Genomic DNA, 13,033 nt, shown 5'->3' on the forward strand with positions numbered 1-13,033 from the left:
CCTGGGATGTCCCAGCACAGAGAAGCAGCTCAGGCTAGCAGAGCTTGGTGTATTAGTGGCCTCTTGGCAGACAACACTGGCTCCCCTTTGCAGGGTGTCTGTGACCTCTCTCCCCACCCCAGAAAAAAGGACTCCACAAAAACAAAGGGATGATACCTGCCCGCACCCACAGACAGCCCCCACCACACCTCTTTGAGATGTAAATTACCCTGTCTCAAAGAGGAGAAATCCTTCCTGTGGAAACCATTGCAGAAGAACATTTCAAAAAGCTGTGAGGCCGATGTCCTCTTCACTGCTTCCTCTGATCAGCAGCACCTGCTTAGGGTTCAGATGTTTCCAGAGGCAGCTGTGCTGGGGGTGATGCCACACTCTGGGCACATATATTAATTAAAAGCTGTTTGTGTCGTGGGACAATGACAGTTACTTCATTGGGCTCCCTGTGGTCACCAGCTTTTTGAGGGAAGGACCATCTTTCAGAAGCTGTTCAGAAGCCATCATTCTCCTCTCCTGTTCTGCTTCCTCCATCCCAGCATGCTGGGGGCACAAATGGGGTGACCCAGTCCTGTGGTGCTGTGGGTGTAGGGGTCCCCAGAGTCCCTCATTCCTCAAGCACCCAGCCATGGCTCCAGTTCTTCAGGGAGGATGAGCTAGTCTCCAGCCATCACACTGACTCCAGCGTTCCAGTGTTACCCCAGGGCCAGCGATGCATTGCAGGGGGATGTCATGGGGTTGATTTGATAGGAATGTGCTTGAGTCATGCTTGGTGTGTATCCCCCTGTCTTGAGGAAAGGTGGTAGAATCACTGTGTATTAAAACCCATCTTGCAGTGTCACTTTTGGAACTGACCTTCCCTCTGAAATCTGTCAGGAATTCCTTTTGCACGGCACCTAACTGCTTTATTGTGCCACCCTCCTGAGAGTTCTCTGTGGTGGGTGAGTGGAAGTTTGAAATGCACGCTGCCCGTGTTCAGATGGAGCACTTGCCTTTAACGCTGCATTTTCTCTTTGAATAGTTTCCAGCTTTGCTTATCTTTGCATTTAGAAGCTGTAGCAGAGGGTCAGAAAGAGGTCCTCTGCAGCACAACCCCACGTACTTTGCCGGGTGACTGGGACGAGGATTTTTGAAACACCAGATCAAACCATCTGCAGAAAATAATTATCCTTTATGCAGACACTTGATCCAGTCATTATCTGCAAACATTTGAGAGCAGATGTCCCTCATTTGAATTACGTTTTCTTGTTGCCCTTTGTTAGGAATATTTTTGGCAGGGCATCGGAGGATGAGCTCCATCCAAGTTTACTGTGGGCTGCATTGTACCAGGGGTAGGGTGCTCAGTCATATGACACAAGTTTTAAAGCAGAGATGACTTCTGATACAATGAGTTTGTCATGTCAGATTAGCTGTTTGCCTCCTGATTGTATCAAGGAAAATAGAGGGCAACTGGCACTAGCAGAATTACTGGTGCAAAAGAAATGCCGACAAGGGACATCCAGCTCATTAATCATTTGGATCTACCCTTCCAATCACAGAAGGTGTTGATCTGTATCTCACCTAAGGTGATCCTGTTATATTCATTATGCATTTTCAAATCAACATTGCCCCTCCTGCTTTTTCCCTTCTCCCCTCAGCCACTGGGAACCCCAGAAATCCCTCTGGCTGACCCACTCATGCCTGTTTAGTCAGGTTCCTCTCTGAGCAGCTCTGAAGAGCAAAGGATGTGCCAATCCAAGAGCAGTCTCCAGCGGCTGTTCTGCAACTCCCTTTCTGTTTCTAAAGCCTTTACAAAGCCTTTACAAAGTTATTTGTCTGACAATAGCAAGCCTGGCAGAATGCAAGGCTCTTTTGTGCTGTGCCCTGTGCACATGCCTAAAGAAAGGATGTTCCTCGTTGAGGGCAACAGGCTTGTGAGAACCTGCAGGGCATCAATATAAGGTGGGTTCTTGGCATACAGATATGGTAGGAAGTGCAGAGGATCATGGGGGGGTTGTAGTGCTTGACATTGGAGAGTTTTGCCCTGGCTCTTCCCTGGATTATTGTCCCACAGCTTATTTGTGCCTAACAGGATTTAAAATGCAAGGTTATTGCCAGGCAGTCTGGGCAAGAGTGGCTGTGGTGCAGAATCAGGACTGTCCAGCTTTTGCCCCTCACTGGCAGTATTGCCTTCACTTGCTCCTCTCCTCCTCGTTCTTCCACTCATATTCTCTGACCTGACTGGCACAAGAGGACACCCAAAAAAGTGCCTGCCCTGATCCTCATGATCCCCAGGCAGAGAGTGGCTTTGTGCCCAGGTGTTCTTCAGCAGCTCCAGAGCTTTTTGCGGACTGATGGGAGGCTGTGGGTGGATCTCATGCAGTGCAGACCACAGGCGTTGGGGCAGACAAACCTCTCATATGAGGATTTGGCAGTGGTGTAAAGCTCTGCAGAGCTCAGTATAAAAGTCAAGGTACAAGACAGCATGGACCTGAGAGCTGTCCCAGTCTGTCAGAGGGCTCTGTTTGGTCCCATAACCCCTGAAGAGTGATGCTGCAGTCCCAAGACTGGCTCAGCACTGGCTGAGAGCCGCCACAGAACAGCAAGCCTGAAGATTTCTTTCCTTGTTTTTTCCTCCCACAGTTCTCATGACCAGATTTGTGCAAAACAGGATGTTTGATAGCAGCACAGACAACGTCTGTCAGATAGAGCTGCCTCTCACACTGGCTTTGCAGTCGGCTGGCTTTGCCCATCTGGCAATTAAGCGGTGCAGCAAAGGACAAGTAGCTATGAGGAAGTAATCAAGGCACTGATCTCTCTGCAGCTCGGGCCCTTTACTGCTTCTGATTTTATTGTCATTACCTCCTGCAGTAGGAAAAGTGCAAGGCACAGGTGGGCAAACATTGCCTTGCGTGGCTGAGTGCTGAGGAGCAGGACTGAACTTTGCTCCCTTCCTAGCAGATTGCATCAGAAACACCTGTCCCTCCTTCACGGAGTCACACAATTGTGAGGGTTGGAAGGGACCCCAAGGATCATCTAGTTCCAACCCCCCTGCCATCTGCAGGGGCACCCTCCACTAGATCAGGCTGCCCAGAGCCTCATCCAGTCTAGCCTTAAAATCATTCAGGGATGGGGCTTCTACCACCTCCCTGGGCAACCTTCTCCTTCTCCACCAAAGGTCTGATGTGGGACTGAGTTAGCAGCCTCATAGTTGGCATTTGACAACAGCTTTGCATGCTCCCTCTTGTCACCCTAAGTGGCTGTGGTAGGGCTGAAGGAACAGGCAAAGGAGGGAACAGCATCACTTAGGGCTGCATGAGTTTTCCTAGAATGGTTTGGGTGGGAAGAGACTTTTAAAGGCCATCTAGTCCAACCTCCTGCAGTCAGCAGGGACATCCACAACTAGTGCAGGTTGCTTGGAGCCCCAGACAACCTCACATGTTCTAGGGATGGGGCATCTACTAACTCTTTGGACAGCATAGGCCAGTGTCTCACCACCCTCAGTGTCAAACATTTCTTCCTTCTCTCCAGTCTAAATCTCCCTCTTTTAGTTTAAAGCCATCATCCCTTGTCCTGTCACAACAGGCCCTGCTGAAAAGTCTGTCCTCAGCTGTCTTCTTGGCTTCTTCTAGTACTGAAAGACCACATGAAGGTCTCTCTGGAGCCTTCTCCAGGCTGAACAAGCCCAACTCTCTCAGCTTGTCCTCACAGGAGAGAAGGACTCCAGCCCCTGGATCATTATAGTGGCCTCCTCTATCCCTGCTCCAACAAGGCCAAGTTTCTCCTCTCCTGTCCTCTTGATTTGAGGCTAAATCATTCCTATGGAGATTCCCTTACCCTGGGCAGCTGAGAAGCCACAGCAGGCAGCGATGTGAATGCCTTTGCCTGGCTGAGCTATTTCCCATGTGTGGCCAAGGAGCAGAGCAGGTGATGGCTGCCCTGACACAGACACATTATTCAGCAAGCTGCAAATCTGCTGCTCAGATCTAGGCCTTCAGCAGCAGGAGGAGATCCACCCTCACTGAGAAGATGCAGCAGGCTGATGGGCTGGGGATCAAAATGATGTGTTTGCGAAGCTCTGAATGCAGCACTGGCTCTTTAAGTCGAAACCATCCACGTACTCCTTTGCTGAGACAAAACGTCTTTGTCCCTGCCCATGAAACATATTATGGTTCAAATTCCTGCAGAGCCAGTAGAAAAAGCAAAGTGCATGAGTCTGGCAGCGTGGGTCTGCCTGCAACCCCCAAATGTGATTGTTAATCATGCTGGATCCTAATAACAGCAGCTCTTCTGGCTTGGAACGTTTGATTTCTTTATAAATAAACACTGTGAGTGGTTATAAATATTGATTGCTGCCAGTAATAGTAAGATGGTTTAGATGCAGTCTTGCAACAGGACAATCAATCCTGCCAAGGAGTCAACTGGTAGGGGAGAGGGGGGATGGCATTTTGGGTGCTGAACTAGCTGGGAAATACGGCTGAGAGAGGGCTGAAGCTTCAGGGAGAAGGGTTGAAAAATCTGCCCTTGGGGGGGTCTGTGTTTCCTGGGGTGCTGAGCAAAGTTCAGTCTCTCCCAGTCACAGACAAGGAGAAGTACTGGGCATTTCCCCTTTTAGACCATGACTTCTGAGTGGCTGTTAGAGCATGAGACTGGTGGTGACTGGGTGCTATTTTTCCCCCCACTAATTAGGTATGACTGAGCGATGCCTCACGACTCAGCTTCCACATCTGGAAAAATGAAAGAAACGCTTCCCTCTGCATCAGAAACCTTGTGAGAGATGATGTGTGAGCGCTCAGAAACCTTCCTTGCTTAGGAGTGCTCACAATTTAAGTGGGTTTCTCTGTTCTTCTAAGCAGGCAACATAAAAATCCTGCTTAAGTGAATTGAATAGTAGCCAAGAGGGTTCCAGTTTCAGCTGGGAAGCTTCAGACACATCAGTGGCCACCCATGGGGTCAGTATGCCTGGGCTGAACTGTCTGTGTCAGGGAATCTGTGAGCTGGATGAGTGTGGGTTTCCTTTTGTCCCAGTGCTGGTGATGCCACGTCATTGTGGACAGGCTGTCATCAAACCCACGCCTGACCCAGCCTTAGCCAATTTGAATGACCCCTCAGAAAGGAGAAGCTGTTGTAGTTGGTGGTGCTTTTCCTTGCTGATAAAGCTCTTCCCTAAAATGATTCTTAACCTTCTGCCTGTGTCAGGGTGGAGAGAAGGGCAGAGTGAGGAAGAGGTTATGCATTTGTTAAGTATGGAGAAGCATGTCCACTCAGTGTGGGTGGGTTGTAGGGTACCTCTGAGCAAAAGGTGTTGCATGCAAACTGGAAGCCAAGGCTTGCCCATCCCCACTGGTTTAGCTGGAAGATGGAGATGGTGCCAGAATTTTTTGGTGTTATTTTCCTACTCCTGCATCTTTCTGCCACATGGCAAAAATCCCCAAGGCCTTCAGCTCAGCAAGAAAAACCAAACCAGCAGAGAGCAGAGCCTGTCAGGCTGCTTGTCAGAGTCCTGCATGCTTTGAACCAGCCCTTGACACTATCTGCAAGGAGCAACTTTCTGGCATGTCTCTCTGGAATGATTACACACAAAGCAGTTCACCACCTCACCTCCAGACCTCAGAACCTGCATAAGGTCTTCTGCAGAGCAAGGAGATGAGCACATGCACAGGTAGAGCTTGCTCCTTGCAGTCATACAGACAAATGAGGAAAGGCTGAGAGAGCTGGGTTTGTTCAGCTTTGAGAAGAAAAATCTCAGAGGAGACCTTTATTACCATGGACCAGGACATAAAGGGTGGCTACCAGGAGGATGGAGACTCCCTTTTTACAAGGAGTCCCATGGAGAACACAAAGGGTGGTGGGGCCAATTTACATTCCCATTGGACTCCAGAAGAAAATGTTTCCACATGAGAACTGTTGGACATTGGAATCACCTCCCAAGGGAAGCAGTGGAGTCCCTCACATTGGTCAGTTTGAAGACTCAGCTTGACAGGGTGCTGGGACAGCTCATTCCACCTACACCATCACCTAGAAAGGTTGGACCAGATCATCCTCAGTGTCCCTTCCAACTTGATTCTGATTCTGTGAAATGGAAGCAGCCCTGGATTTGTGGGATGATGGTGAGACTCATGAGCCAAAGCTTTTCCTTGCAGACCCTGAGTGCTCAGCCTGGAGTACCGTGTGCCCTCATCTGTGCTGAGAACAAGCAGTGGGCTGGATCTGGCCAGCTGCTCTGCACCTCACTCCTGCTGAGTTTGGGGAGCAGGACAGGGGCTCAGCATCCCACAGGCACCATCCAGCCCTGTGCAGGGTTGATGCCTGCAGAACAAACTGGGCTTACCATGGCTGCACTGAAGTCCTCCCATCCCCCAGCAATTACAAAGGGTGCCTGGCAGAACAGGAGTCTGTTTGTCTGCTGGCTCTGCACAAACAGAGCTTCTGTAAATACAGCTCACATGAGCAATTAGCCCCAACAGTAAAGAGGTCCCAGCTCTGCCCAGTGGTTAGGGAAAGCTGCTCTTCACTGGGCACTGAGGAGAGTGAGCTCTGCCCTGCCTGCTGCCAGCCTGGGGACACCACAGTTGCACAGCATCCCCTTCTCAGCTGGGACTCAGTGCCTTGGTACAACACAAAAGAAACAACCCCCTGCACCAGTACAGGTGAGGGGTTGACCTGCTGGAAAGCAGCTCTGCAGAGGACCAGGGTGTGCTGGTGGACAGTTCACTGTGAGCTACCCAGGTGTACTCACGGCCAAGGAGGTCAATGGTCTCCTGGAGTGCATTAAAAAGAGTGTGGCCAGCAGATCAATGAAAGTTCCTCTCCCATCTACTCTGCCCTAGTCAGGGCACATCTGCAGTATTGTGCACAGATTTGGGCTCCCCAGTTCAAGAGACACAAGGAACTACTGGAGAGAGTCCAGTGGAGGCTACAAAGATCCTGAGAAGCCTGGAGCAGCTCTGTGAAGAGGAAAGGCTGGGTGACATGGGGCAGTTGAGCATGGAAAAGAGCAGCCCCAGAGGGAATCTGATCAATGCTCAGCAAGAGCTATAGGGTGGAGGCAAGAGGCTGGGGCCAGACTCTTGTCAGTGGTGCCCAAGGATAGGACAAAGGGCAACAGACACAAGCTGGAACCTAGGAGGTTCCATCTGAACAGAAGGAGAAAACTCTCTGCTGTGAGGGTGCTGGAGCAGGCTGCTCAGAGAGGTTGTGGAGTCTCCTTCTCTGGAGAGGTTCCAACCCTACCTGGCCATTGTGATCCTGGGCAAGCTGTTGTGGGTGCCCTGCTTTAGCAGGGGGATTGGATTGGATGATCTCCAGAGGTCCCTTCCAACCCCCACCATGCTATGTGACACAACCACTCTCAAAACAGCCCCCAGATGAGGACTGAGCATTGTGGGGCTGCTTTAGGAAGGGTCACACATTGTTCTTCAGCTCCCCTGACACCCTGGGGGCAGGGAAAAGTTATTTTAAGGGCACAGGAAATCTTATGCTGTGAAATTGAAGCTGGCTCTCACCGCACTTGGAAACCACCCAGGCCCAGCTCAGCAGCCATTCTTATCACTGACTAAATGCAATTGCAATTATTTCTGCTCTCCCTCCTGCCTCATGTTGCTAACATTTTTCTCCTCTTTCATCTTGCACAATTAAAGCTGAAAGCCAGCCCAGGAAAAGCACCAATCAAGTTGTTATTCCTGCCAGTCTGAAATGCCAGGTAGAGGCCTCTCCTGGCCAGCAGAGCTGCCTGTGTCAGGCTCTGGCCATAGCAAAAGAAAACCACAGAGAGAATTATTAATACCAAAGCCCTGGAAGTCCTGGCCCCACATCTGAAGGGGAGATGTCAAATGTGATGAGCACATTGCAAGCAGGGTGCCTTAATGTACCTCTTCTCTTTAGAGAGCACTTAGAGGCAGGGAGAGATGGAAAGGGGATATCACCCCCAAGGACTCAACAACCTGCTGTCTAAGACCATCCAAGGAGGGCAAGTCCTGTGTCCTATGTGGCTATCATGGAGGGAGAGGAAGCTGTCACTAATGCCACTGCTCTCTTTCACTTCAGAATTCAGTTAACCTGCTCTGGATCTTTCCAGCAGAGAAGCCAGAGAAGCCACCTTTTTGGTTGAGTGGAAATTGAAGCTGAAGTGCTCCTGTAACAGATGGATCTAGATTGAGTGCTGCTGCAGACTAAGCCTCTGCTAAAGAAATATAATATAGAAGAGCTGCTTAGGATAAATAAGAGGAGAGGTTGAGGAGCTGGGGTTGCTTAGCCTGGAGAAGAGGAGGCTCAGAGGAGACCTTCTTGCTGTCTACAAATACCTGAAGGGAGGTTGTAGCCAGGTGGGGGTTGGTCTCTTCTCTCAGGCAACCAGCATCAGAACAAGAGGACACAGTCTCAAGCTGCACCAGGGGAGGTTGAGGCTGGAGGTGAGGAAGAAGTTCTTCCCAAAAAGACAGATTGGCCATTGGAATGTGCTGCCCAGGGAGGTGGTGGAGTCACCATCCCTGGAGGTGTCTAGGAAGAGACTGGATGGGGCACTTTATGCCATGGTTTAGTGGATTAGATGGTGTTGGGTGATAGGTTGGACTCATGATCTCGAAGGTCTTTTCCAACTTGGTTAATTCCATTCTAAGACTGGAGATTAAAAGGGAGGAGACTATTGTCATGTCTGTCCTTGCAAGTAGTGTGGTGCAGCAAAATATTTGGTGCTGAAAACTCAGTACTTGGATGCTTCAAGATTTTAACTTTGGGCTAGGAACTGTAGTTAGGTCCTGGATTCCTGAATTGAAGTGTCAAAGCAGAGGCAACCCTAACTTGCTAATTGAAGGGGTGAAGAGAAAAGGGTTGTTTTTAATGTACTCACAGAGAGCTGATTTGATCCAAATTGTTTAGCCTGGAGAAGAGGAGGCTCAGGGGAGACCTTCTTGCTGTCTACAACTACCTGAAGGGAGGTTGTAGCCAGGTGGGGGTTGGTCTCTTCTCCCAGGCAACCAGCAACAGAACAAGAGGATATAGTCTCAAACTGCACCAGGGGAAGTTTAGGCTGGAGGTGAGGAGAAAGTTCTTCCCGGAGAGAGTTGTTAGCCATTGGAATGTGCTGCCCAGGGAGGTGGTGGAGTCACCATCCCTGGAGGTGTTAAAAAAGGGACTAGAAATGGTACTTGAAGCCATGGTTTAGTAGTCATGAGATGTTGGGTGACAGGCTGGACCTGATGATCTTTGAGGTCTTTTCCAACCTCATTGATTCTATGATTCCTTGAAAAGTACAGAATGTTATTTAAAAATGAAATAAAAATACTGTAACTCTTTTGCAGGGCTGGATCCTTCGATTCATTAATTTGACATAGCTAATTCCATGTCGGGTGCCCGAGGGGGGGCTTTGTTTTTCTGTAGATTTACTTTTATAATCCACTTTCTAACTTGTGCATTTGAGTAAGACCCTGGGTTACAAAAGCCTGTGGCTAACCCTGGTGTAAAAGCCGACACGCGTGTGCTGGTTCCTTTAACTCTCCCATCGCAGCCCCGCTACTTGTAAAAACCACAACCCCGGCAGGAGCATCAATCTTCTGTATTTTAGGCTGGCCGAGGGTGTGACCCAGGACACCTGCGTGGACGCGGCTAAGGCTGCTCCCGAGAGCGCCCTGCAGGCGGCAGGGGAATCCCCACAAGGTGGCGCCACCCCACTCCCCGCCGCTCCCGCGCCTTTCAAGCGCAGCGGCCGGAGGACCTCGCTAGGGGGCGTGCTAACCCTTTGGGACCGGCCCCTCCGTGGCGACGTGCGGGCGGGGCCAGCACCCGGAAGCGGCGCACGTGTAGCGGTGGCCGCGGCCATGGAGTCCCGGGCGGCGTCCGCAGGTACCCCGCTGCGGCGGGCGCCGCCTTCCTTCCTCCCTCCCCTTCCTTCTCCTTCTCTCCCCTGCTTGCCTCCTTCTTCATCGCGCTGTCAGTAACGGCCTCCTGCTGTGGTTTCCACAGGGTCCAGCGGGCTGCCAGCCGAGGAGGAGATGCCCGAGCTGTCCGATGGCGAGGACGCCTGGGAGGAGGAAGAGGAGGAGATGGAAGGGGAAGGCACCGCCGAGGACCGGCGGACCTGCTGTCTCTTTTGCGACAGGTGGGGCCGCGGTGGGTTTTCGCTGGTTCTGCGCTTCTCTTACCGGCCGAGAGGCTTCCTGGGTGCGGGAGCCCAAACTTTGCCTGCGGGAGGCGGCCGCGGCAGGGCAATAAAGAATAACTGACTTGTGGCAGTGCTCTGTGGCTTAGGATCGTGTGTGCGGCATCTAGGGAGCTAAGCGTCTGTTAAATCTGGACTAAAGCAGGGAGTAATAATTCTCTGTCCTGGTCCTGAAGCAATATGAAAAGCTTCTTGGATTCCCTCTGTCGTCTTGTCGGTGAATAGCTCAAAAACTTCCTTTTGATGCCGCAGATCCGGCTGACCAGGCTGCCTCACAGATGTGTGCTGCTTAGATTTTGGGCTGAACTCTTTAAGGACTTGTTGGAAGTTAGCAGAGCTTGTGGTTTTGTCACACACAGGTGTTGTATTGATTAGCTTTTGTTGCACCACGTTTAGCAGTCGAGGGGAGTGATGCTTTGTGAGTCACCTGCGTAAGCAGATGCCTCTTCATCTTAAAGGCAGCAATGTGTTCTATGTCTCATGGGTCAGAACAGAGCACTTAGCTCCTAACAGTGTGCCAGCTCCTGAACCTGTTAGTACTGTGTACTGACTGAGTTGTTACTTGCAGGTTCTTCAGTTCTGCTGAAGATGTATTCTCCCACTGCAAAGCAGAGCATCACTTTAATGTCTCTGAAGTGATCAAGAAACATGGTAAGGTTTTATTCCTGCTTTGTTGTAAACGATTAGCTGTAAAGTGTGTGTTGTTTCCTATAATGTAAGCTCTCTTCTGATTTCCCCCCTCCACCCCCCTTTCTTTCTTTTCAGGACTTGATTTTTATGGCTATGTGAAACTGATAAACTTTGTTAGATTAAAGGTAAGTGTGCCACCTAGCACTTCTGTAAGCTGTCTGGAGAATGGGAAATGCTGTGCTGGCAGTTTGCCTGTTGTATTAGCTGGGATATTTTGTATTCTGTATCTGGAAATAAGAAATCCTAGGAATTAAAGTGGATATTGATTGGCTTACATAGGTGTGAAAAAAGTTTGCATTTTGAGTTCTGTTGTTTCTAGAAGAGGATGTTCAGACTTGCAGTATCACATTGTTTTGCTCATCTTGGCCTCTGGCTCTGCTCTGTCTCACTCCAGCAGTGGGTTCACTTCTTGATAACTGAAGTTTCTCAGTCCTTGCATGTGTGTTGGTGTAAAAGATTCTTTCCTGGGGACATGAGCTGCATTGTTAGTAAGGGCAGCACATGATCCCTTAGGTCACAGATGCTTAAATTCATCTCTGCCAAAACAATAGCAGAATCAGGAAAGGTGATGGAAATGGCTGTCCATGGGTCCATGTCCCAGTGGAGGCCAGTGACAAGCAGAGTCCCTCAGGGATTAGTCCTGGGACCAGGCTTGTTCAACATCTTTGTGGGTGCCAGGGACAGTGGCATTGAGTGCACCCTCAGCAAGTTAGCTGATGACACCAAGCTGTGTGGTGCAGCAGACAGGCTGGAGGGAAGGGATGCCATCCAGAGGGACCTTGACAGGCTGGAGAGGTGGGCACAAGCCAATCCAACCTTATGAGGTTCAACAAGACCAAGGGCAGGGTCCTGCATCTGGGTCAAGGCAATCCCAGGTGCAAATCCAGGCTGGGCAGTGACTGGCTGGAAAGCAGCCCTGAGGAGAGAGACTTGGGGGTACTGGTAGACAAGAAGCTCAACAGGAGCTCTCAGTGTGCACTTGCAGCCCAGAAAGCCAATCAGATCCTGGGCTGCATCAGGAGAAGTGTGGCCAGCAGGGCAAGGGAGGTGATTCTCCCCCTCTGCTCAGCTCTGGTGAGACCCCACCTGGAGTACTGCCTCCAGTTCTGGAGCCCCTATTACAAGAGGGATGTGGAGGTGCTGGAAGGTGTCCAGAGAAGGGCCACAAGGATGAGCAGAGGGCTGGAGCACCTCTCCTGTGAGGACAGACTGAAGGAGTTGGGGCTGTTCAGTCTGGAGAAGAGAAGGCTCCCAGGTGACCTCATTGTGGCCTTCCAGGATCTGAAGGGGCCTACAAGAAGGCTGGGGAGGGACTGCTCAGGATCTCAGGTAGTGATAGGACTAGGGGGAATGGAATGAAGCTGGAGGTGGGGAGATTGAGGCTGGAGGTGAGGAGGAAGTTCTTCCCCATGAGAGTGGTGAAGCCCTGGAATGGGTTGTGCAGGGAGGTGGTTGGGGCCCCATCCCTGGAGGTGTTTAAGCCCAGGCTGGCTGAGGCTGTGGCCAGGCTGATCTAGTGTGGGGTGTCCCTGCCCATGGCAGGGGGGTTGGAACTAGGTGATCCTTGTGGTCCCTTCCAACCCTGACTGATACTATGATACTCCTACTATGAAATTTTCAGTTTTAGTTTAGGCCTGGGCATATTTTGTGTCTTCTCTGAAGTATCTTCTTTGGTTGCTCCCTGACAAGTTAGGTTCAGCTTTGATACCATCTTGTGTAATTGAGCATTTTTAACTTAAATTCTCAAGTCTTAAATAATCAAACAGTTATTGTAGGCCTAACTAGCTGTGCAGGATAAGCACAGGAATGGAATCTGACCTCTTCTTTTCTCAAAGTATTAGCTGGCAGGATGCAAACAGGAGAGACTGTGCTGCTTCTGACTCTTGTCCATAAAGCACTGTTTGTGTAGACACACTTGACTCTGCTAGTATCTTGGATTTATTGATTTGTCTTGTTGTATGTTCTGGGTCTGACACAGTCAAACACCTGAGTAAACTTGATTCCTGACAGTGGTGTGATCCTACAAGCATCCTTCAGTCTCTTCCAGTCTCTTGTGCTTTGCTGCTTGTGCTCAGTTCCTTGATCCTGTAGCTTCCTGGGCCTTGGGACAGATGAGCTCATAGATGTAGTATCATGCTGTTCTCTGGCCACCATGGTTGTGTTGTCAGTATGCTAAGGTGAGGACTTCTTGTCAGAGCTAAGACAGAAGCCAGAAGT

The 13,033-nt window shown here is 50.3% G+C and overlaps 1 protein-coding gene across 1 annotated transcript in view; it reads left to right on the forward strand.

Annotated features, from left to right (window-relative positions):
• Positions 1–9,761: 9,761 nt before the first annotated feature.
• PRMT3 (protein arginine methyltransferase 3) overlaps positions 9,762–13,033 on the forward strand; it is a 72,311-nt gene continuing 69,039 nt past the window's right edge. Inside the window, exons 1-4 of the mRNA XM_068147803.1 lie at positions 9,762–9,810; positions 9,931–10,066; positions 10,695–10,777; positions 10,892–10,941. Coding sequence (XP_068003904.1) covers positions 9,786–9,810; positions 9,931–10,066; positions 10,695–10,777; positions 10,892–10,941 — 294 coding nt within the window. The 5' untranslated portion in view covers positions 9,762–9,785. The remainder of the gene's footprint in view (positions 9,811–9,930; positions 10,067–10,694; positions 10,778–10,891; positions 10,942–13,033) is intronic.

The sequence above is a fragment of the Melanerpes formicivorus genome, unplaced genomic scaffold, assembly GCF_026170545.1.
Source record: "Melanerpes formicivorus ecotype bairdi unplaced genomic scaffold, bMelFor1.0.p_v2 SCAF_16, whole genome shotgun sequence".
NCBI classification, from domain to species: Eukaryota; Metazoa; Chordata; class Aves; order Piciformes; family Picidae; genus Melanerpes; species Melanerpes formicivorus.